This window comes from Myxocyprinus asiaticus, chromosome 3 (assembly GCF_019703515.2).
Source record: "Myxocyprinus asiaticus isolate MX2 ecotype Aquarium Trade chromosome 3, UBuf_Myxa_2, whole genome shotgun sequence".
NCBI classification, from domain to species: Eukaryota; Metazoa; Chordata; class Actinopteri; order Cypriniformes; family Catostomidae; genus Myxocyprinus; species Myxocyprinus asiaticus.
This window is the reverse complement of record NC_059346.1, coordinates 61799077-61824837: the sequence shown is the minus strand read 5'-3', so window position 1 is coordinate 61824837 and position 25761 is coordinate 61799077. Positions and strand designations below refer to the sequence as shown.

Here is a 25761-nt window from a genome sequence, read left to right as displayed (position 1 = left end):
AACTTTGCCATCAGATTGCTCAAGTCCTATGTCTCTATACAAATTTTATGAGACAGAATTACATAACAGAAAATAATCTATAAAACAAACTTCAGCCAATAGGCAGAATAAACACAAAGAATGTGTAGATTAGTTCAAAAAACTGTATCGAAGGTGTGTTCCTCCACAAAACACGCTCCAGCCTCTAGCGGAACCAGCACAAAAAGAAACAAAACAGGCACCCAGTTTCCTCGGATGGTCAAGTGTATGTTCAGCGAGACAAGCTCACTTGGAGGCAACGTGAGAAACACACCATGACTTCCTCAGTCCATCGATTTTATGAAAAACATCAGTTGTTGTGGGCATGTAAATATTTTGCAGTCATCTTTTGTATCTATTCTCAATTTGGCCGGAAACATCAGTGCAAAAGCGATCCTCCGTCGGTGCAAGAGTTTCTTGAAGGAGAGTTACTACACAAAACAAACTCCAGCCGCTAGGCTGAACCAACAGAAAAAGAAACAAAATGGTGCCCAGCTTCCTCAGACAGTCAAGTGTATGTTCAGTGAGACAAGCTCAATTGGGGGCCACGTGAGAAACACCAAATGGCTTACTCACCCCACTGTCTCTATGAAAGATAATGCTTGCTGTGGGCATGTAAATATTTTGCAGCCATTCTTAGTATCTATTCTCAGTTTGGCCGGAAACATCAGTGCAAAAGCGATCTTCCGTTGATGTAAGAGTTTCTTGCATTCCTTAAATCGATCACGTTTCTCTCGTCGAATTCACAAAGTCTAGGAAAAAGAAAATGCTGTGGTTCGTCCAAGAAAGCCTTCCTTTATCCCCTCGCCTCGCATAACACAAGATCTTTATCGGATGATCTCAGAAATTTGACCAGAATTGATCGGGTTCCCTCTCCGATGACTCCAGATAATCGATCCGTTTCTCGACGTCCCCGATTCTTGTAACCAACTCAAAGAATTTCGACTCCATCGCCATAATCAATCGACGTATTACAGCCAGATCTTCCAGTTCCACTACGACTTTTGCCAGCATTACAGGCATGTTGGACAGTTGGTGTTGAATTTCTCCTGCCGCACAGTCCAAACTGAGTCCCTGGTCTGCGGGCCTGTCTGAGGTATCAGCTTGAGCACGTAAGTGTCTTTTAATATCTCCAGAGCTCGCAGATTTTGAATTCTTTGACATGCTGACTTCTTAGAACAGTTATGTAGCAGGGTGTATCAAATCTCACCGGTTTATGACATAAAAAGAATTAAAAACTAGCAAAGTGTGCAGAGCACGTCGTTCACACATCCGACCCCCACCTGGCGCCACGCAACCCCTCGTGGATAGAGCTTTAATCGTTTGTGTCTTCTACATTCACACAGATAACAGAAATGATACACTGCGATTAGCATTTATCAATATTCTCAACTCTGTTGGGGTCAGACAAAATGTGACAGGACCAACTCATCGCCATAATCATATGCTAGATTTAATTCTAGAATTGGTGTTGATAATATAGCAATTCTGCCGCAGAGTTTAGACATCTCAGATCATTACCTCATCTCTTGTGTGCTGCGCTTAGCAAAGGTCACTCAATCTACATCGCGTTATCGATTGGGTAGAACCATTCTTTCGACCATTCTTTTAGCTTCAAAAAGTTCAGAAGAACTTGATATAGTCACAGAAAATATAGATAGAACTGGAATCGTTAAGTTCCTTACAATTCTCATTCCTAACAGTGAGACAGGTCAATGAAGTTTCGAACAGTTTGTCGCAACTTACGACTGAGAACACTACGACTGAGTTTGTTGCAGCTTCAAGCTGAGAACACCACACAAAATCTCTAAACTGATATTGTAATGTTTAATATATCACCAACTTCAGAAGCTCATACCTGATGCCTCTGAGCCCGAAGCTGAATGCACAGACTCTCCATCCGAGAAGGAAACAGACTCAGACTGGGAATCACTGGCTTCACTGCGAGTATCATAGTCGTTTTGTTCATTTCCCTCCCGCGGGTCCTCTTCCTCCAGTTCATACTCTTCCTCTTCTTCCTCTTCCACTTCCTTCTCTTCTCCTTCTTCTTCCATGACCTCTTCCTCCTCAACATCGGATTGGTTGCCCTCAGTGGAAGCCACAGAGCTGCCTGTCTCCTGCTCAGATGCGTATTCTTCTGAATGAGCCTCTTCCTCTCTAGACGAGTGGCTTGCTCTGCCTGTGCTGTCCTCACTAGTCCTCATCTTCTGAAAACAAAGAGTATATTATACACTATGCCAGATATGTAATAGCAATAGGCCGATATATTGGCCAGGCCGATTAATCAGCCGCTATTTGGCCATTTTGAGATTACTGGCTTTACAGCTATTGACAGTTTAGTCAATAATAATAATTTTAAAAAAATTATCTGTTTACATTTTTTTTTGTGAATTTTGAGAAATTCAGCATGGGATTGCAGGTATTGATAATCTTAATAAGTCTTGTAAGTTCATAATGTTGAACATTCATAATGTGGGTATTTCCCCACACACATTTATTCACTTCAACATGAAGCTGAGAATTTGTAAACAAATCCATAAAGATGAATCAAATAAATTTTGTCTAAACATTTTTTTTCAGAATCTCCACAAGTAAATCAGCTCTGCCGCTTCCTCATTCTCTCTCGTACAGTATAGGGTAGCTCATTGGACGCTAGAGTTTTTAAAGAAATACAGTTGAATTCAGAAGTTTACATACACCTTAGCCAAATACATTTAAACTCAGTTTTTTACAATTCCTGACATTTAATCGTAGAAAACGAGTGTCTTAGGTCACTTAGGATCACTATTTTAAGAATGTGAAATGTCAGAATAATAGTATAGAGAATTATTTATTTCAGCTTTTATTTCTTTCATCACATTCCCAGTGGGTCAGAAGTTTACATACAATTTGTTAGTATTTGGTAGCATTGCCTTTAAATTGTTTAACTTGGGTCAAACCAAGTTTAAGGCAAGTTAAATTATTTAACTTGCCTTCCACAAGCTTCTCACAATAAGCTGCTGGAATTTTGTCCCATTCCTCCAGACAGAACTGGTGTAACTGATTTTTAGGTTTTTCAGGTCTGCACATAAATTGTCTATTGTACTAAGGGCAGGGCTTTGTGATGGCCACTCCAATACCCTGACTTTCTTGTCCTTAAGCCATTTTGCCACAACTTTGGAGGTATGCTTGGGGTCACTGTCCATTTGGAAGACCCATTTGCGACCGAGTTTTAACTTCCTGGCTGATGTCTTGAGATTTTGCTTCATTATATCCACATAATTTTCCTTCCTCATGATGCCAACTATTTTGTGAAGAGCACCAGTCCCTCCTGCAGCAAAGCACCCCCACAACATGATGCTGCCACCCCCATGCTTCACGGTTGGGATTGTGTTCTTCGGCTTGCTAGCCTCCCCCTTTTTCCTCCAAACACAATGATGGTCATTATGGCCAAACAGTTCAATTTTTGTTTCATCTCTCCAAAAAGTAAGATCTTTGTCCCCATGTGCACTTGCAAACTGTAGTCTGGCTTTTTTATGGCAGTTTTGGAGCAGTGGCTTCTTCCTTGCTGAGCAGCCTTTCAGGTTATGTTGATATAGGACTCGTTTTACTGTGGATATATACACTTGTCTACCTGTTTCCTCCAGCATCTTCACAAGGTCCTTTGCTGTTGTTCTGGGATTGATTTGCACTTTTCGCCCCAAACTACGTTCCTCTCTAGGAGACAGAATGCGTCTCCTTCCTGAACGGTGTGATGGCTGCGTGGTCCCATGGTGTTTGTACTTGCGTACTATTGTTTGTACAGATGAACGTGGTACCTTCAGGCATTTGGAAATTGCTCTGAAAGATGAACCAGACTTGTGGTGGTCCACAATATTTTTTTCTGAGGTCTTGGCTGATTTCTTTTTATTTTCCCATTATGTCAAGCAAACAGGCACTGAGTTTGAAGGTAGGCCTTAAAATACATCCACAGGTACAGTACACCTCCTATCAGTAGCTAATTGGCTAACTGTCTAAAGACTTGACAACATTTTCTGGAATTTTCCAAGCTGCTTAAAGGCACAGTTAACTTGGTGTATGTAAACTTCTGACCCACTGGGATTGTGATATAGTCATTTAAAAGTGAAACAGTCTGTGTGCAAACAATTGTTGGAAAAATTACTCATGTCATGCACAAAGTAGATGTCCTAAACGACTTGCCAAAACTATAGTTTACTAATATTAAATCTGTGGAGTGGTTAAAAAATTAGTTTTAATGACTTAAGTGTATGTATACTTTTGACTTCAACTGTTTAATCCCATACAAACAGTGCTTGAAGTGGAATTTGTTTACCGCAATTTCATCAAAATCATTTGGAAGATCAGATAAACGAGATTGGCGGGCCTCATCAAATCACTGTCTTGCATTAAAGACATTACATCGTACCGGGAGACTTGGTGGTACGCAAGAAAATCTACCGGTACTCTGTAGACTAAATAAGAGAAGTGCATGTACTGCATACCAGTGAGTACCTGCCCACTTCAAGCACTGCATACAAATATGTTAATTCGACACTCTGCAAGCACATAACGCGATAAAACAATCGCTCCTGTTTATAACCAATGAAGCTGTTGACATTTCAAGTGCATCTACTGGTTGTTTTTTGTTTTTCACACCATTCTCTATACACTCTAGAGACTGTTGTGCTTGAAAAGGATTAGGTCATCTGCTGCACTTATGAAACAGCCGGCTCAATGAACATTCATTTGACTGCCCGAGGAAACTGAACGTTTTTTATTTATTTATTTTATTTTTTGTGTGTGTGTGTGTGTGTTGGTTCCGCTAGAGGCTGGAGCTTGTTTTGGGGAGGAACACACCTTCGGGACAGTATGTGGCTGAATCTACACGTTCTTTGTGTTTATTCTGCCTATTGGCTGGAGTTTGTTTTATACATTTTCTTCTGTTAAGTAATTCTGTCTCACAAAATTTGTATAGAAGCACCGGACTTGAGCAATCCGATGGCAAAGTTGTCGTGGGGACTCTCGTAGGCATACATGGACTGTTTGAGTTCAGAGGAATGGACGCCGGTTGGCGCTGTCGTGCGCGGGGTTAATGCGCATGTATTTCTTTTTTCTGTTTGTTTGGTTCAGGGGGGAGTTCCGGGTTTGATTGTTGCACTAATGTTGGAATGTGGTCTTTATAATCTTGTTTTTGACACACAATCTATTGTTTCTAATATGTCAATATGTCAAATGTTAATATGAGTGGATTGTCTCTCTCCACGTGGAATGTGAATAGGTTGGGGCACCCCATAAAAAGAAGGAAAGTTATTTCTCTTCTTAAACCTAAGAAATATGATGTAGTGTTTCTTCAAGAAACGCATCTTTCCCCGCAGGAAGCTGAAAAATTTGGGAAGATATGGGGTGGACATGTTTTCTTTAGTGCTGGCTCAAGTAAGAGCAGGGGAGTCATTACATAGGTAAGTAAACATCTACAATTCAAGTGTCTCAAACAGATTAAATATAAATTGCGATTAAAAGCGCGTCATTGTTTACAAGAGAAACTTGTGCCGTTCACAAACCAAAACAGTCCAAAACAATTTAAAAACAATATAAAATAAAAAATCATTTCCAAATAATAATAATAATAATAATAATAATAATGTAAACAATGACGCGCTTCCTGACTCCTCCTCCACGTGACGCGTGACCTTACCAAAGAGCTTACGTCATCCCTCTAATGAGCGCACATCACAGAGATGTATGGAAGCGAACATTTGTAATTAAAAAGTATATAAGTATTGTTTTGTTTCTAAAAATAATCAATCATTTGCGTTCAGAAGAAATTTATTTGTCAGCTGGAGTCGTGTGGATTATTTTGATGCACCCTAAATATGCATTTGACCGTCACAAAATGGAGGACATTCACTTGCATTGTTTAGAGGAGGAGGCCTGAAATGAAATCCTAAAAGTCTTAAATTCTGTTTTGATGAAGAAAGAAACTCAGATACATCTTGGATGGCCTGAGGCTGAGTAAATAATCAGCAAATTTTCATTTTTAGGTGAACTATTCCTTTAAGGCGGTTCTTAGGGGTCGGATCATACAGTATGCCTTATTAATCAGAAAGTCCAAAGCATGAGAACTCGTGGAATTGGAAAGGAATGTTAAAAGTGCCGAGGCAGAACTGAAGTGCCGAATGTCATCTGATGGCCTCAGAAGATTGACCAGATTGAAATACAGATATAATACTATTTTGTCGCGGAAGGTGGAGTTTTGGCTGTTCAGGGCAAGACAGTCATACACTGAGTCAGGGGACAAAGCAGGGAAGCATTTGGCTAGATATATAAAACAGAAAGTCTTTTTCTACCATTCCCTCAGTGAAATCTGCTGGTGTTGAAATGTTTACCTTGGCCATTGATATTAATAATGCTTTTAAAGAATTCTATCTTGATCTTTATAGTTCCACATCTTTGTCTACTGATGAAGATACTAGAAACTTTGTGGAACCATTAGAACTCCCTAAACTGATAACTGAGCAAAAAAATTATCTTGATTCTGAGAAAAATTTTCATTTTAACCTTGGAGGAGCTCGGTGAGGTAATTAAGGCCTTGCCTACAGGCGAGGCTCCGGGGCCAGATGGCTTTGCCGCTGAATTGTTTAGATCTTATGCTGCAGAACTGGCTCTACTTTTGCTAGAAGTTTATACGGAATCATTAAAGAATGGAAAGCTTCCGCCAACCATGACACAAGCCCGGATCAGTCTGATTCTTAAAAAGGACAAGGATCCAAGCGAGTGTAAGAGTTACCGTCCAATTTCCCTGATCCAGCTAGATGTTAAAATATTGTCCAAAATTCTGGCTAACCAATTGAGTAAAGTTATGACATCTCTTATACATCTAGATCAGGTGGGGTTTATTCAGGGCTGCAGCTCTTCTGATAACATTAGGCATTTCATCAATATCATGTGGTCAGTGGTGAATGATCAGACTCCTGTCACTGCCATCTCACTTGACGCCGAAAAGGCGTCTGATATGGTAGAATGGGATTATCTTCTGAAGATTTTGGAAATGTACGGGTTCGGGAATACTTTTATTGGATGGATTAAGTTACTTTATAGACACCCGGTAGCAGCGGTACAAACAAATTGATTAATTTCAGATTATTTTACTCTGGATAGGGGCACCTGGCAGTGTTGCCCTCTTTCCCCATTATTGTTCTGTCTTGCCCTGGAACCATTAGCAGCCGCGATAAGGAAAGATTATTTTCCAGGGGTGGTGAAGGGAGGTATGGCGCATAAGCTTTTGCTTTATGCTGATGATATTTTATTCGTCGTCCCCGACCCCACTAGATCTATGCCTTGCCTCCACAGAATTATTAATTCCTTTTCTAAGTTCTCAGGATACAGAGTCAATTGGTCTAAATCCGAAGCTTTGGCTCTGACAGCGTACTGCCCAGTAACGGCTTTTCAGCTGGGTGCCTTTCAATGGCCCAAACAGGGCATTAAGTATTTGGGCATTTTATTCCCAGCAAATTTGTCTGATTTAGTTAAGAGTTAATTTTGACCCTTTAATAAAAAGGTTTTCGAGCGATGTGGGCAGGTGGGCTTCATTACATTTATCTATGATTGGGAAGGTTAATGTTATTAAAATGAATTTTATTCCAAAATGTAACTACCTGTTACAGTCTCTCCCTGTAGATGTCCCCCTTTTTTATTTCAAGCAATTTGATAGCATAGCAAAGTCCTTCATTTGGAATGGTAAGCGTCCCAGATTACATTTCAATAAGTTACATAGGCCGATTGACAAAGGTGGGCTAGGCCTACCCAAGATTTTGTTTTATTATTATGCATTCAGTCTCAGACATTTGGCTCATTGGTCTCTTCCACCTGAGAGAGCCCCTCCTTGGTTTTGTATTGAACAGGAAGTTCTGGCCCCTATCTTGCCATTGCAAAGCCCATCAAACTAACCGGAGAAGTTAAGTTACACCCCGTTGTCTTGCATTTGCACTCGGTGTGGACAAAAGTGTCCAGAGTGTTTAATTCGGACATTTATTTAAATGTTGCCTCTGTTGTTAGGGCTGAGCCCTAAATTATAAATTAACAAGTCCTCTTTTTGCTGTTCAGAGTGGATCGGGAGGGGGGTTACTACACTCTGTGACCTATATCAGAGTGGAGTGTTGAGATCCTTTGAAAATTTGGTTCAACATTTTGGGATTCCCAGATCGCAGCTCTATAAGTATTTACAGCTGCGCCACCTGCTTTGTACTGTTTTCGGAAGTTGTTTACGCCCCCCTAAAGCGGCAGATGCTCTGGGAGTCGTGATTTCTGATTTTGGAAAAGGTCATGAGGCATCAGTGTATTATTCCCTGCTAATTCAGGGTCTGGGGGACGGAACTTCAACTTCTCTTAAGAGATTATGGGAGAAAGATTTAAACTTGGTATTGGAGGAGAGACTGTGGGCTAGGATTCTAAATAACAACAAGTCTGCATCTAGAGATGCAAGGGTGCACCTTATGCAATTCAAGACTTTACATAGATTCTATTGGACCCCCTCTAGATTTTATAGGCTTGGTCTTAAAGACACACCCACCTGCTGACGATGTCAATCAGAAGATAGAGACACAACCCATGTCTTTTGGGGATGTGTTAAGATCCAAGAATTTTGGTTGAAGATTCAGAGTTTTATGTTAATAAAGGGTTAGATATTGATTCTGTTTGTATATGTTTGCTTATCTTTGTTTATTAGATCAATAAAAAAATCAATCACAAAAAAAAAAAAAAAAACACATCAGTCGACCACTACTATGAACCTGAACTTCCAACAATAGTCAGAGATCACAAAAAATTACTGGCACCTAGAGTTCAAAGCTCTGTAAGGACTTCAGTGTTTCCCCTAAGATTTTTTTCAGCAGTTGTGCGCACGTCCACAAGCCTGCTACGCCGGACCCGTATTTACGCATGTCGGTGGAGTAAAAGCTTAAGATGACCTTAGAATCATTATAGATGTGTTATTCATGTTCGCCTTGTCATGTGTGTTTATTATTTACTGGAAGCATTTGACACTTGAAGGGCTCTGGAAGCTCAGATAGCTGTAGTAGTAACTGTCAAATAATGAAATGCTTCAACGCAGAAAATTACTTTCATTATTTTTGTTTAACATAAATGCCAATAGATAATATAAACCTATTTAACAGAACATGCATGTCACCACAGGGCTCCAGACAAACATTCTACAGATGGTGGCACCAGCACCTGATTTGGTAGCAACAGTGACATTTTTTTTATTTTTTTAAATCTGTCCTTAATTAAAAAAAAATAATAATAATGATAAACTAATGACATTATATTATTTTGTTGCTGAAATGCACATTTAAGAGTATAGCACTGATTTTGACTTGATGCAACAGTAACATCTGTAAAATATATTTTTTTAATTTTTTATTATTGAGCGCAGCGCCGCTCCTGAATGCATATAGGGGAAACACTGGACTTATTGGTTTATTTGTTTTTATGTTTGTTCTTTGTCTTGGACAGCGATAGTAGAGAGTGACAGGACATTACTGAGGAGAAAGAGGAGGAATAGGATCGGGACATGGTGCAGATTGGATTACAACAGGTTGGACTTTTATTTGTGGCGATGACACCACTGTTCATAAGTAAGCTTTACTGTTAAGGAATGTTTATTAGCAAAGCACAGCATATCTGTGTGTTATAACTATTCTCTCTTACCTCTGTCAACTCAGGCAACAGGGGTTTGATTCGTCTCTGTGAGTCTCTGCTGCGGGACAGGCCTTTGTCTCCATATCCTCCAGGTAGATCCCCCCGAGACACATCCACTCTTTCAGCATGGTTCTTTCTGTCATCATAGACATTTTCCGGGGCATGTCTTTCTCTAGGAAAGATGCTCTTTTTGCCGTTTGATCCAGCAGCAGGGGTGGCTCTCTTTAAAGGCTGTCTGGTGGCATGTCCAGAGGATCTGAGCCGTTTTGAACCATGGCTGTCTCCTCGTTTGTTCTTCCTTTTAAACCCTGAGACATGAGTTAAATGAGAGGGGTTAGTGGCAATAGCCCAACAAGAGTCAGACTTAAAGTCTGGTCCACTTCTCAGATTATTCTGACCTAAAACTCCCCACTTTGAGAGAAGACTGATTGACCGACATGTAAAACATCCAACCACAGTTTGCTTCTTTTATGTGACATTTAAATTGCAGGTACATTTGAAAATGATGATACTGAAATTATAGCCTGGCGTGCAATAAGGTATAGCTCATTCCAGCGCTTCCCAGCCTTTTTTGTAAGATGAACCCCTACAGTGTCAATTATTTACTTGAATGTTCTAACCTTTCAATTAACATATTGAATAGTAAACTGAATTACTAGATAAATTACTGGAAAATATGCAGTACTTTCTAGTCAGATATGGCATCTTATCAAAGGTATCATTATCGATATCGATTCTTAAATCCCAAGATCGATCTTTACTCTATGCGCAATGCTCTACTACAATGAGAGGAAATCACTTGCATTTGCAACCAAATTTCGCACTGTGTGACTAAAATGTATATACAGTGCATTCAGAAAGTATTCAGACCCCTTCATTTTTTCACATTTTGTTATGTTGCAGCCTTGTTAAAATGCTTTGAATAAAAAAAAAGTTCACATCAATCTACAACCCATACCCCATAATGACAAAGCAAAAAATAGATTTTTGATAACTTTGCAAATTAAAAAGAAAAAATTAAATATCACACTGACATAAGTATTCAGACCCTTTGCTATGACACTTGAAATTTAGCTCAGGTGCATCCTCTATTTCTCTGGATCATCTTTGAGATGTTTCTACACTTTGATTTGAGTCCACCTGTGGCAAATTCAATTGATTGAACATGATTTGGAAAGGCACACATATGTTTATATAAGGTCTCAGCTGAAAATGCATATCAGAGCAAAAACCATGCCATGATGTCAAAGGAACTGCCTACAGAGCTCAGAGACAGGATTGTGTCGAGGCACAGTTCTGGGGAAGGCTACAAAAAATGTAGGCTGCATTGAAGGTTCCCAAGAGCACAGTGGCCATCATAATTCTTAAATGGAAGAAGTTTGGTACAAATAGGACTCTTCCTAGAACTGGCCTCCCGGACAAACTGAGCAATCGGGGGAGAAGGGCCTTGGAAAGAGAGGTGACAAGAACCCGATGGTCACTCTGGAGATCATGTGTGGAGATGGGAGAAACTTGCAGAAGGACAACCATCACTGCAACATTCCACCAATCTGGGCTTTATGGCAGAGAGGCCAGACGGAAGCCTCTCCTCAGTGCAAGACACAAAAAAGCACCTAAAGGACTTTCAGACTGTGAGAAACAAGATTCTATGGTCTGATGAAATGAAGATTGAACTGTTTGGCCTCAATTACAAGCATCATGTCTGGAGGAAACCAGGCACCGCTTATCACCTGCACAATACCATCCCAATGGTGGTGGCAGCATCATGCTGTGGGGGTGTTTCTCGGCGGCAGGGACTGGGGGACTGGTCAGGGTTGAAGGAAAGCTGAACGCAGCAAAATACAGAGATAGACTCAATGAAAACCTGGTCCAGAGCGCTCAGGACCTGAATACATTCTGAATGCACTGCATTTGGCAATTGGCTGGTAAATGTTCAGATTTCACTCACCAGTGACTGTGTAGTATAGTGGTGGAGTATTCAACAGTGAGATCCTTTCACTGCATGTTGGAAGTAAAACAGGGTTCACACTCTTTTCAAGGCACAAATTTCCAGGACATTTCCAGGATATTTTACGTGTAATATTTAAACAAATGCACATGCGTCCATTTAAATCGAGCTTTTATTTTGGCATTTCTGTGTGTTTTTGACAGTAGTTTCTCACCTCCAGATAAGCAGTTTGCTCCATGGCCCACTGTGATTATTAATCCCCGTGAAGCTGTGCTTCAATTAAATAAATACATAGTCTGTATGTGCTGTGCAATTCAGAATGCTCTCTGTCTGTTATTTCACACACAAAAGCACACATGATGATCATGATGAGGTGTTTTCAGTGTATGAGCAGCTGTTTCTACACATTCATTTTGAAGCATGCATCACTTGCAGGTTATTTATTCAATTAAATCAGAGACTTTTTTAGTTTAATTATCACACTAGGACATATCACAATTTTAATTTGATTAATTGTACGTTCAAACATAAATTTTCGTCCAAATAGGTCATATTTCATGACATTCTGCGTTTTATTGCTAATGCAATTTTTATGACTAGATTCCGTTTTTTCCACCACGCTAACAATCCAGTGTGATTTATAATTATTATTTTTTTTTTAATCAGTGGTCCAACTGTCATTGTTGTCTAAAGTTTATGACTCATAGGGATGCAAACTCATGAGGGTCGAAAAAGTTGAGACAATCACTGATCCACAAACATGTTTTCTTTTAAAGAATAAGCTAAAAGCACCAACTTAAGCTATTTTAATGATTCAATTGTGCAGAATTAGCTGCAAAAATAAAGGGTATTTTGGTGTGGCTTGCTTCTGTTTCACAAATTTGTTCAGTTTCATTAATTGATTAGTTTAGTGACCACTTCTGGAGATGCCACTAGGTGGCGACAAATTAGCTTCTTATGTGCTATGAGTGAGTCATTAAATTATTTTTCTTGACTGAAATCTGCCAAGAGACTTTATAGTATTTACGCATTATAAGAACAAAGCAGATCTACATTTTTCCTTCAGTTTGTGAACTGCCGAGCATGACTTTTCATCCAAAAAGACAGCAATAATAGTCTAATAATAATAATAATAATAATAATAATAATGAGTATCAATAGACCTTTTTTACACTCCGGGTTTTGGAACGCGGAAGTAAACTATTGCAGGGTAAACTTTGACACTGGTGATTACACAAAGCATAATGTTATAAACTTAAACTAAATATATAAAAAAAAAAAATGATCCTATAAAAAAGTTTGCTAGATTTACACTGTTAAATAAGGCAGAAACACATCATCACAGTCTGTGAACCAGGTCTGTTACATCCTTACCTTCTCTATTTAAATTATTAAAAAGCATAATAAGAACAAAGCAGATCTACTGGATAATTTTTTCCAACAGTATTTAAACTGCTGAGCCTGACTTTTATCAGAAAAGACAACAATAGCCTAATAATAATTTTGAGTTTCAATAATGTCCTTTCGTCATTGTACAGCGCATTTCACACGAGTCGAGTCAAGCCCGTGTCAAACGGCGCTTTGCCCTTCCACATGACAAGTGTTGCACAGAGGGGCAAATTTACGAACTTGCCACACAAGAAAGCAGGTGTGCACAATAAACACTGAAAACATTTACTTGTAAGAGAAAAAAATGGCAATTGCTTTGATTGCAGAATGTAAAAAGAGGACTCGTTTGTGTTTAGGTCTTAGCGTTTGTTTGTTTTTTGGGGGTGAATGTAATTACTGTAGTTCAATAACTGGGGTCTCTGGATACTCAGAAACAATAAGTTAATAATTTATTGTTTGTTAATAATATATTCAACATCTTTTCATAAATTTGGACAGTTTTCAAATATTTACTGTAGCTTTATACTCTCAGACATCATTTGTGAGCCAAAAACGTGTGTGAAAAACATTTTGGTGTGAAGAGCCGAGGTTGCGCTGGCGTGCCGCTCCATAGACTTCAATGTATTCAGCAGCGCTGAGGCGAGTCATGCGAAAGACCCTCAACATATATAAACATCAGTCACTTTTACACGTTAATAGCTCTTCCGCCCTTTTCTCTCCATGATGAACAAGGTAGACTCACATGCAGTCAGTCGGTACATGTACCAGATCATTCAGTTTGTTTATGAGAAGTTTCACAAATGCCGCTTCTCACTGTGTAGCCAAGTTTGCGATTGGCCGTAGCTGTAACCAATCAAGCGATCTGCCTCGGTTGGACCGCGAGTGTCAAGCACACAATTGGCTGCTGCTGTAATCACTAATGAGGGTGTAAGCGCCCTTAACCGTTGATGTTGGTTGTTTCAAAAAGCGCAGCCACCGGCGGTGACAAAACGATACGAATTTGTGTATTTGACTCCTATTCCGAGTCCCGATCTATCATGTTTTTGTACATGTAATGGAAACCTTGCTAGCAACACAGTCAAACCATTTTATTATACTGAAATATTTTCCAGGAAAAAAAAAATATTTTCCAGGACATTTAGGTATTTTTCTGGAAAACTGCATTGCAAAATTCCAGGTTTTTCAGGACGTGTGGGAACCCTGTAAAAGTTGTTTCATGTAATGTGTTTCCAAAGATGACATCCATGCTTTTGTCATAAAATAATGTCTCTTAATACCCTTTGTATTCTATACAGTCAGTTGTTGATCAAAAACAACAAAAAAGAAACATTTAATTATTAACATGCATAGCACAGGTGAGAAAGCCATCTGAGTCCTCTCTCATTAACATGCACTCATTTACAGACGCTCTTTAAAGAAATGTCGGTTTTCTTAAAGAGACGGTACTTGCTCAACAAATCAATGTAAATTCCTGTAAATAGCACAAATTATGCAATTAAACAAACATGTATCAAAAATAATATATGCAATATAATATATTTATTGAATACATGGATTTGTTCATTTTTAAAAAGCTAAAATGTGAAGTAATGAAAAACTACTAAAATATCATTAATAAAATTAATATTTTTGTAATGTACCTAGTTAGAAGGTCCCCTGTAAAATTACCAGCATTAGCTGGGAGAGAATTTCTTTCATATGTAAGCAAAAGGGACATTATAACTGAAATATTAAATATCAAATTGAAAGCTTGTGAATCGGAATCGAATCTGGAAATATCAATACTTTTAAACATAGCTTTGCTTCTCAGGAAACACACAAAAACCTGTGCATCCTGATTCCTGTAAATTGGATAAAGCCAGCCAATCAGAAAAAAGCTTATAATTTTCAGAAAGCTCTTGTCTTGTTTGTTCAATATGCATCAGATGCTGATTCTGTCAGCAACACTTTTTTTGATAACATATGCATGTGTAATGTGTAAAATACAGTAATGCCTGCAAAGCTGTGGTCTCATGTGCAGAGTTGTAGGGCTTTACTGGTTGTTTAGATCAGTGTTACTATCAGAAATAATTAATTATTTATTTAGTTATTAATTAATATTTAAATTAATTAATTGAATCTAACTCATTAAAACCTCATATGGGGCTCCAGTAAATGTAGTGTGCTACATTTAGGAGCGGGTTTGGTTATTAGCAATAATTAATAATTATCAAAGATAATCATTAATTATTAAAATCAATAGAACATTGATGAGAATCAATGTTAGCTTTTTTAATCCTTTAAATCAACAATTATCAAAGATAATCGTTAACTGTTAACATCGATGAAACATTAAATAAAATTAACACTAGCTTATTGATCATTCAAATTCAACAATCATCAAAGATAATTATCAATTATCAAAAATCAGCAGAATATTAATAAGGATTAACATTGACGGGGCACCACCCTGGAATCAGGGACTAATAACCAGATAGTAAAACAGTCTCAATATTAGATTGTTTTCTTAGGAAAATCGACATCCGAAGAATATCGATTTTCGGGAAAAAACAATGAATGAAGGCTTGAATCCGAGCACTGACATCCCGTCAGCATGACACAGGCGTATGCAAAACAAACCAAAACACTTCTCTTTGTAATATAAACAAAGTTTATTTATGCAGTAATATCAATTAATAATTAATACAATGCAGTCAATAAACTTCCGACTTACAACTACAAACTAAACAGTGATATGATTAGATATGGAAATAAAAATAATCCTAGAACACATAAGGTGTGTGTGTGACAGTGTGCGTGTGTGTGTAAGGAGGGACGCGCACAAAATGGCGGACGTGACTCTCGTGGAGAGTATGTCACGCGAGACTTCCGGCCAGGGAATATGACCGCGAATGGGGGCGGCGAGAAACCAGTCAATGGCGTCTACCAGTTACCGCGTGTATCCGCTTGTACGATAGCTTAGGGACAAAGCTGGGCTTTAGCATTAAGCTATCTAGGAGCCAAAAATGTGTGCCAGAATGTTTGTGAGGGGTCGCGTGCATGTGTGTGTGGTTAGTACGAGAGAGAGAGAGAAGTGACGGCCCTAAAGCCGATTTCACGATCGTGGGAGAGAAAGCAGCTGTTAGTTCATCGCTCAGAGACGTGGTGGACGGTTCGTAAACAGTCCCGCGTTCTTTGACTCTTTAATGGTTGAACTCAGTTTACCTGTCTCACCCGCGATGGCGAAATTGCACAACAGTCCAATTTGGTTGGACCACAATACAGCAAAACAAATTCATGATAATTAATACCCTGAGTATTAATAATGAGCGGACATGGCGGTCCGTAAACTGTACAAGCAAAAACCTTGAAACATAAGAATAACACACTATAATATTCTATCTCTGCCCAGACGTAAACCTCTTACTTGAATCGCATGAGGACACAGGTAGAATGTGTTTTCCTCTGTCCTTTAACTCCGACCTGGTTCCTTGAGGCTTGGGTGATGACGGGAGGCCGTTTCCTCGCTCTGTCGGCGGGCGGTACGGCTGTTGATTCTCGGCGGGCTGGCGGAGAACTCAGAAATGTCGACTTGATTGAAGATGGAAGAGAAATCTTTAATCTCTTCACTTCTGCAGGCAAACGGATGAAAATGCGGATTGTTCAGCGGTCTCCTACGGATCCGTTAGAGTGTTCGGTTGAACACAGAGTAATCTCAACTCGTCCAGCGAGATGGAGATTGTATGGCCACAGTTTCAAGTCAGACGTTACTTCCTTGTGCCACGAGGTTGCACATGAGAGCAGCGATGAGCTGCATCTACACACTGCAAACAAAGTTGCTGGAAGCAAATCCCAGAAGCATTTCAGAGGTATTTCTACTCCTGATGATGTCATGGTTTGAGGTGCGTTCTGTTGCGTGCCTCATCCAATAGGAGTTGAGAGTTCGATCCTTTAGTGAGCAAGGCTTCATAGGATTTGTAGTCTGTTTTGGACTCCCTTTGTTTGATTTTAGCGCGATTTTTTAAAAATTAGCCTTTTAGCCCAGTCACATATATATATTTATTTTTTTATTAGGAATGTGTGGGACTAGTCGACTAAACAGTACTACTGCTGCTAGTCTGCATTTTAAATACAGTACTTGTCGGGAAGGCCAGATGCTTACCCAAGCTCTACCGGTTTGCATGTTGCTACCTCTGCATGTTTGCAACCTCTGTTCCAGTGCAGGGATTAATTGTCTTTCATCGGGCTACATTGACATGTTAATTTTGTTTAACAAAAGAAATATGGTCTGAGTAAGTAGTATGTGGCTATTTTTGGCTAGATGACCCTTTTTTCCTCACATTATTTCTTACCCTGCAGGATACAAAAGTATTTTGACCAAATTTGACCAGTCACTTCGAGTTTACAGCCACCTTTATTTGATTCATATAGGAGTAGTCTATTTAGGCTATTCATAATCCATGCACATTCAAATGTGATCTGCTGGATTTAAACTCAGAGCACTCCCTGAGATGGCATGAGACTATTTGCAGCACTCACATAAAAAACAAAACAGTTTAAAAGCCACTGAGAAATAGAAAAGAAAGAAAACTCTTCATATACACTGGTGTCCAAAAGTTTGGAATAATGCACAGATTTTGCTCTTATGGAAAGAAATTGGTACTTTTATTCACCAAAGTGGCATTCAACTGATCTCAATGCATAATCAGGACATTAATTACAATTTGAAAAAATGTTTAGAACTTCTTAAACTACTTCAAAGAGTTCTCGTCAAAAAATACTCCATGTGCAGCAATGACAGCTTTGCAGATCCTTGGCATTCTAGCTGTAAGTTTGTCCAGATACTCAGGTGACATTTCACCATACGCTTCCTGTAGCACTTGCCATAGATGTGGCTTTTAGATGTGGTCTTATCGGGCACTTCTCACACACCTTACAGTCTAGCTGATCCCACAAAAGCTCAATGGGGTTAAGATCCATAACACTCTTTTCCAAATATCTGTTATCCAATGTCTGTGTTTCTTTGCCCACTCTAACATTTCTTTTTGTTTTTCTGTTTCAAAAGTGGCTTTTTTTTTGCAATTCTTCCCATAAGGCCTGCATCCCTGAGTCTTCTCTTTACTGTTGTCCATGAAACTGGTGTTGAGCGGGTAGAATTCAATGAAGCTGTCAGCTGAGGACATGTGAGGCATCTAAGCATTGTATAGCCTTCATTCCTCAAAACAATGATTGACTGACAAGTTTCTAGAGAAAGCTGTTTCTTGGCAAGTGATTTTCTAGTACCAAATTAGCAATTTAGCATGATTATTCAAGGATAAGGTGTTGGAATGATGGCTGCTGGAAATGGGGCCTGTCTAGATTTGATCAAAAATGACTTTTTTCAAATAGTGATGGTGCGTTTTTTTTTTTTTACATCAGTAATGTCTTGACTATATTTTGTGATCAGTTGAATGCCACTTTGGTGAATTAAAGTACCAATTTACTTCCGAAACGGTAAAATCTGTACATTATTCCAAACTTTTGGCCGCCAATGTATGTGTTCTGAGAGAATCACTGTGCACGCACCTACTGTAGCCGGGCACACGATTAGCCATAGTTGTAGTCAATCAAGCAGTCTGCCTCGGTAGCCAAGTATGCGTTAGGAGTCTGACTTTTTCTTATGGAAGAGGGTCTATAATTTATTAGTAGGGCTGCACCTAATGATTATTTTTTTATCAATTAATCTAACGATTATTTTTCCAATTAGTCGATTAATCTAACGACTAATTTGCCGATTATTCTAAAGATTTTTTATAAGTATTACTTGAATAATATAACAATTAATTAACCCAAAATAAATATAAAAAACTTGTCATTAATATTTCAATAATTTTATTAAATCATCTTCTCTTAAACACAAACAAATGTATAGGAAACAAAGTGTGCACTGCAGGGCATTATTCTGCAACAAAAAACAGTGTTACTATGAATGCAAACTTGAATACAGTGAAAAAGACACTCTATTAGCATAACATAAATATATATATATATATATATATATATATATATAAATAAAAAAAATTTCCAACATTCTTTTGAATGTCCATGTACTAAAATAAAATATTTGATGCTATGAGTGTACCTTCATTAACTATTACTATTATTTTGAATGGCCATGGAAAACGAAGCAATGTGATAATTTTACCTGGTCGCAAAAAGTAGTCCGTTAATTTACCTGATAAACTTTCACCTTTTGCTGACCCTTTATGCTTCGCAGAGCTAAAGTGTGCTTCTAAATAACATGCACCTTTATTAGCAACTGACACATAAGTGCCAGCTTTACATGTCATACATTCTGCTTCCTACGGATCTCGACCTGGACGAAAGCATGGGAATTATTTTGCAAATCTTCAGTAATTGGGCATTGTTTCCACTCAGCTGTCATTTGCTGCTGCTGTCAAGCAACTGTTTGATGCCGAACACAACAGCGCTTTGTGCATTCGCTGAGAGACTGACAGGCAGGAATTTGGCCAATAGTTGCTGCAAGCCTCTTATAATTGACCAATTGGTGTGCAAGAAGGCGGGACTTACAAAGAGGGGTTAAAGCAATGCAAATATGCGCAAACACAATGAAGTATTAGACCAGATGCACATCATAATGCAACTAAAGCCGAATCCCGGGCATTTTCGCAAATTTAGAAATCCCGGCCGGACGCTTTTTTAAGGTCCGAAAAAGAGGACATATCCGGGAAAAAGAGGACGTATGGTCACCCTACGTTAGCAGCGGTGCAGAAATTACTTTTAACATGGGGGCGATGAGGAAACATTTAGAAAATCAATTTAAAGTGACTACTACTTACAGAAACACATGTTGTAATACTAATATGTCATGCTTGGGTGGGGACAAAAAGTAAACAGGACTTACGGTGCTGCCTTGCTGCCATCTTGACAAAGCACTCTGGGATGTTTTTGCTTCAAATGTTCGTTCATGGCGGTTGTACTGCTGTTATAAGCCATTTCCAATTTGCATAGCTTACACAGCACCACATTGTTGGGTTTCTGGCTAAAATACTCCCACGCTTTAGATGACCGTAGGAGAGTTTTTTTTAGCTGCAGCTTGTTCTTCGGGGGAATCCATACTTAAACTGGGCGCTGCCATTTTAATTACTCCATTGCGATGCGCCGATGCATGTTATGCAAATCGACGTATTTCTGTAATCGATGACGTCGATGAATCGTCCCAGCCCTATTTATTAGCCTATAAACCTACTGTATTTTCACTTACATTCATCTCCACAAATTCCATGGGATGAAGGTCATGCAGATGGTACTTCAGATTTAGAGTGTTCCCTGCATGAGATGATACATTTTTTGACACACTTGACAAACTGGATAACCATCACCAACATTTCAAATACCTAAAGTCTTTCCACACAGCCAACTTCAACCGCTCGAATGGGAGAAATAAAGGTTCAGGCTCCGATATTCGGTGCGCTGTGCTTTCTGAATGAAACAGGAATTTATTTATTTTATCAGGTCAAGTTTATGATGCTGTTAATGTAGCTGATTGTCTCTTAATGGATTCCTTTACTTGGGATTAAATAATTTTTTTTTAAATACTGACTTCATATTCACACAATGCCGTGAATGAGACTATGTCAACGGTTGGACAGCCGTGTTTTTAAAACTGAGAAATAACGTGAAACTGTTACATCAATAGTTTGCAAACTTTAAAAAGTTTTCTTGTTTGTTTTTTTGTGTGTGTCAAAAAGATAGACAGCATTTCAAATAATCTGTCAATGTTTTTTTTTAAACAGTAAATAAACTTTTCGGTTATGCAATTCCTGCCAACGACACATCCCCGATGAAGTGTGAACAATGCCTAATGTGGCAAATCTGCTTTTTAAAATGGTTTTCCCCAAATGAATGGGCATGTACCTTTTTTCTCATTTATATCATGTTCACTCTCCGGGTTGTAGAGCTCATCATCCTGGTCAGGAGCATCAGTTAAAATGTCTTCCAGCACATTCAGTTCCCCATCTGAAAATTAAAGCACCTGGTTAAAACTATTTAAATTACTGCAAGTTTATTGGCATTTTTTTCATATATATATATATATTTTTTTTTTTATTATTATTTATTTATTTTTTATTGATCTTATTCACTAAAGTGAATAAGTGATTTATTAGGCTATTATTCACATTAGTGCCATATTTGATTTCTGACAGGGAAGAAAATGAGGCTGTGAGGGATAAATTTAAGGCCAAAGTATAATTTGGTTATCCAGGTTGCTGATCGGAACAAGCACAGTATGCATAACGCAAAGTTTGTCATCAGCACAGACAACACAGGACTGTCAGCATGCGGCCCTGATTTTCTCGACATGTGGACAGTCATCGTCTGTGCGCATCGTTGGCGCATAGTGCCGGAAATAAAGTCGCACCAGATTATAAATCACACCTGGTCAAAATTGAGAGAGAAAAAACACAGAAAAGTCACATCTTTGTATAAAGGTCCTTTCCCACTGCAGGTACTAAAGCCTGTTTAAAGGTACTTTCCGTCGCTTACGCACCCAAGGAACTATAGTTCCTCTGAGCTGTTTTTGGGGGATTTTTAGCTCCTATTCTGGAGTACGTGCTTTGGGGGCATATAGGGACTGTTGGAGACTGTGTGAAGTGCTGCAGCCAGTAATTGGTCACAAAAACCTATGTCCACAGCCTCCATTATAAACAACTAGCTGCTAGCATGATACTCAGAAGATTTTACAACACCCTTAACAGAAATAAAATAAAACCAACAAAGTATCCAAAGAGGATCACCCATTTCACATATGTGTGTGTATTTTCATTGAGAGACACACTGAGTTTTCATCGCATCTGTACCGTTTGTACTGTGTGACTATACAGAAAATAAAATTATTTCTGGATTAAGACATCAAATTTTTCCTGGGATGATGGATATAAATAATCAGATATTTATCGAAAGTGGGTAATTGAACTCTATTATACACTAAACAGTCATGAAATCTAGTTTACATGATACTGTGTGGTAACTTGCATCAAGATGTATTTCAGTACAGTAATTTATGTTGAGTCATAAAAGCCTTTATTGTAAAAGATTGTGTTGATAAATAGGTTTATAGTGCTTTCAACAAGTTGTCCACTAAATTCAGCGCGTGCTGTGTGGTAGTCTGACCGCTCATCTCATCTGCAGCATGCACAGCTCTCATGCCCAGTTTTTTCCGATTAACCCTTCTTATTGATTCACACACTTGAAACAGAAAAGCAAAACATATATTCATAGAAACAACTATAACCCCCGTTATTACCTTACCCCCTCCCAATCCCACCCTGACCCTCAACAAATATCCCTATGGTCACAACTTGAGTTACACACAAAAAAGAAGAAAAAAAAAAAAAGATAAATATATATAAAAATAATAAATCACACACATTTAAAATTGCACTTCTCTCTCCACTGCCCCTCCCCAAGAGCCCTCCAAAATGGCCAAATAGCAGCCCCATTTTTTTATTGAACTAATCTAAGTTGCCTAGCCTTCTACATGACATCTCGAATGCTGCTACCTTGCCCATCTCTGTGCACCACTCTTGAAATGAGGGCGCTCCAGCCGACTTCCATCCCCTAAGAATGATCTGTCTGCCGATCTTAACACTGGCTAGGACCCAATTTTCATGCATTTATCCCCTATATTAATGACCGCCCCTTCACCAATATGTCACACATAAAACTCTGAACCATCAACCAAAATTCTTGCATCTTAACACACCACCAAAAAACATGGGTTGTGTCCCCATCTTCTGATTGGCATTGCCAGCAGGTGGGTGTGCCTTTAAGACCAAGCCTATACAAACTAGAGGGGGTCCAATAGAATTGATGTAAAATCATAAATTGCACAAGGCGCACCCTAGCATCTCTAGATGTAGACTTGACGTTTTTTAGAATCCTAGCCCACACTCCCTCCTCCAATACCAAGTTTAAATCTTTATCCCATAATCTCTTGAGAGAAGCCGAAGCTCCGTCCCCCAGACTCTGAATTAGCAGGGAGTAATACACTGATGCCTCATGACCTTTTCCAAAAGCAGCAATCACCACTCCCAGAGTATCTGCCATAGGTGTGTAACGGTTCGAATTTCTCACGGTTCGGTTTGTATCACGGTTTCGGTACAGTTGAGTATTTTCTTTGTTCAACAACAAAAAAAAACAATATTACTGCCAAATCCAAAGAATATTCTATTTGGTAAACACTTCAACAGGTCTGCCCTTAAATAATCATTGTTTTACAACAGTAACCATAGTTTAACCATGGCATTTGTAGTAAAATCATAGTAACCACAATATAAACATGGTTACTGTCATGGTTACAATATATAGTAAAATCATGGTTACTATATATAAACTACAGTATTACTGTTACAAAACCATGGCTAATTGTATCAAAACCATGATTTCTACTCAGAAAACCATGGTGACAGCAGTCATGGTTACTACAATATTACTATAGTAAAACCATGGTTAATTTTTGTCAGGGTCTTTAACTAAAAAAAATAAATAAACAAACATTTTCTCAAATTACTAAATCGACAGCTTAATACCTGTACTAATACGCACTATGCATCAACAAAGTGCACTTCAAACTCATATCAACATATTCAATATTCGGAAGCTGTACATCACTATAGAAGGAATAACCTTGCTATTAGAATGCATACGAGAAGAGATGTTGTGATAATGCCGCTTGAGTATTTTAATCATTTGTGGAAATCCCACATGAACACCCCCAAACGCTTTAGTTATTGTTTCATGTCTGTCCGAATTAGCACTGGAAGGGAGTGTGTGCGGTTTCGGCTCACCTGCGGCTCTTTCCCTGGGTAATATCAGTGTAAATTATTAATCATGTATCAATGTATTACTATAACGGCATCTTAATGCCATTAATCAAAGCATATTATTGACGCTCATGATAGATTACAGCCATGCAAGGAAACAGGAAGAACTTGCATGCGCGTTTTAAATAAACCCTCACGTGCATTATTGATATATATTTCCAGTATACAGCACTCGTGTCGAGCGATGTCTGCAAACAGTGCCTGTTTTGTAAATGCCTTTTGACCTTCGCTGTTGTAATTGACTGCAAAAATAAAATGTTCCCAGAAAGAAGAAATACAGGGGGCTTCTCTAATGGCACTTTTCCACTGCACGTCATGGTTCGATTCGACTCTGCTCGCTTTACTTTCTGAGCTTGCTTTTCCACTGCAGTTTAGTGCCGCCTCAACGTGGGTGGGATTATAGGCTGATCGTCATAGTTACGCCACCTCTGCTGCCGTGACATCATCTTAAACGCGACACAAACATTACTGACCATAAACAACAACACGACCGCTAGCTGTTAGCTACTAACTCATTGTGCTGCATAAAGCTGTTGTTGCATGGTGATTTCACACATTATACAGTGAAATTCTTTTTTTCACAAATCCCAACTAAGCTGGGGTCAGAGCGCAGGGTCAGCCATGATACGGCGTCCCTGAAGCAGATAGGGTCAAGGGCCTTGCTCAAGGGCCTAACAGTGGCATCTTGGCGATGCTGGGGCTTGAACCCCCGACCTTCTTGTCATAACCCAGAGCCTTAACCGCTGAGCCACCACTGCCCCCATATAGGTCACCGAACGTATTAACCTCCCTCACAATCCACTCTGTCCAACAGAAAGGGGACTTATAAATACATAATTTGGGGTTCAGTCATCTGCTTGAAGCAACATTTAAATAAATGTCTGAATTAAACACTCTGGACACTTTTGTCCACATCGCATGTAAATGCGAGATAAAGGGGTGCAACTAAACTTCTCTGGTTAGTTTGCTAGAAAGGCTTTGCAGTGGCGAAATAGGGGCAAGACCTTCCTGTTCAGTTCAAAACCAGGGAGTCCAAATGTCTGACATCGAATGCATAATAATAAAACTAAATCTTGGGTAGGCCTAGCCCGCCTTTGTCAATCGGCCTATGTAACTTATTTAAGCGTAATCTGGGACATTTACTATTCCAAATAAAAGACTTCGCTATGCTATCAAATTGCTTGAAATAAGAGAGGGGGACATCTACAGGGAGAGACTGTAGCAGGTAGTTGAATTTTGTAACACAATTAATTTGAATAACATTAACCATCCCAATCATACATAAATGTAATGAAGCCCACCTTTTTGTTAAAGGGTCAAAATTAACTAGGGCTGCCCCCGACCAAAGATTTTCCTAGTCAACTAGTAGGCGTTAATTTAAGCCATTAGTCGACTAGTCGCACGTTTATGATATAAATTTAATTACTTAAATATATATATTTTGGGGGGCATCAGAAAGTGGTTTGAGTTCCAGGTCTGAGAAAGAATGTTATAAATAACATTGCTAACACTGTTCTACATTACAGAGAAATACTAAACCGTAATAATGAGCCTTTAAAATATAAATTTTACAAGCGCACACACGAAGCGAGTCACAGTGACAATGGCAAAAGCTGTAATGATTCTGAATGTGTCGGAAAAACCAGCAAGGAGACTGTCTGAACATTTTGTTAATTTATAGAGAGAAATGCACATTAGGGTTGTGCCGACAGACGATGATTTCAGGGATCAATGATGGTCAATAGCTGATGCCTTTTACCATGTCAAAACGATATTTGGCTCGTTTTCACATGTATTAAATAATTATTATTATTTATTAGGCTATTATTATTATCAAATTAATATTACAAATAATTTGCCCGT

General features: G+C 38.8%; 1 protein-coding gene across 3 annotated transcripts in view; it reads right to left on the bottom strand.

Annotated features, from left to right (window-relative positions):
* LOC127426100 (YTH domain-containing protein 1-like) overlaps window positions 1–25761 on the bottom strand; it is a 73104-nt gene that overhangs the window by 34487 nt on the left and 12856 nt on the right. For 2 of the 3 annotated variants that reach the window (XM_051672625.1, XM_051672640.1), the window contains exons 2-4: window positions 20930–21031; window positions 9706–10004; window positions 1877–2225 (exon numbers count right to left, since the gene is read on the bottom strand). In XM_051672625.1, the coding sequence (XP_051528585.1) occupies window positions 1877–2225; window positions 9706–10004; window positions 20930–21031 (750 nt within the window). The remainder of the gene's footprint in view (window positions 1–1876; window positions 2226–9705; window positions 10005–20929; window positions 21032–25761) is intronic. The other variant, XM_051672631.1, reaches the window with a different exon arrangement.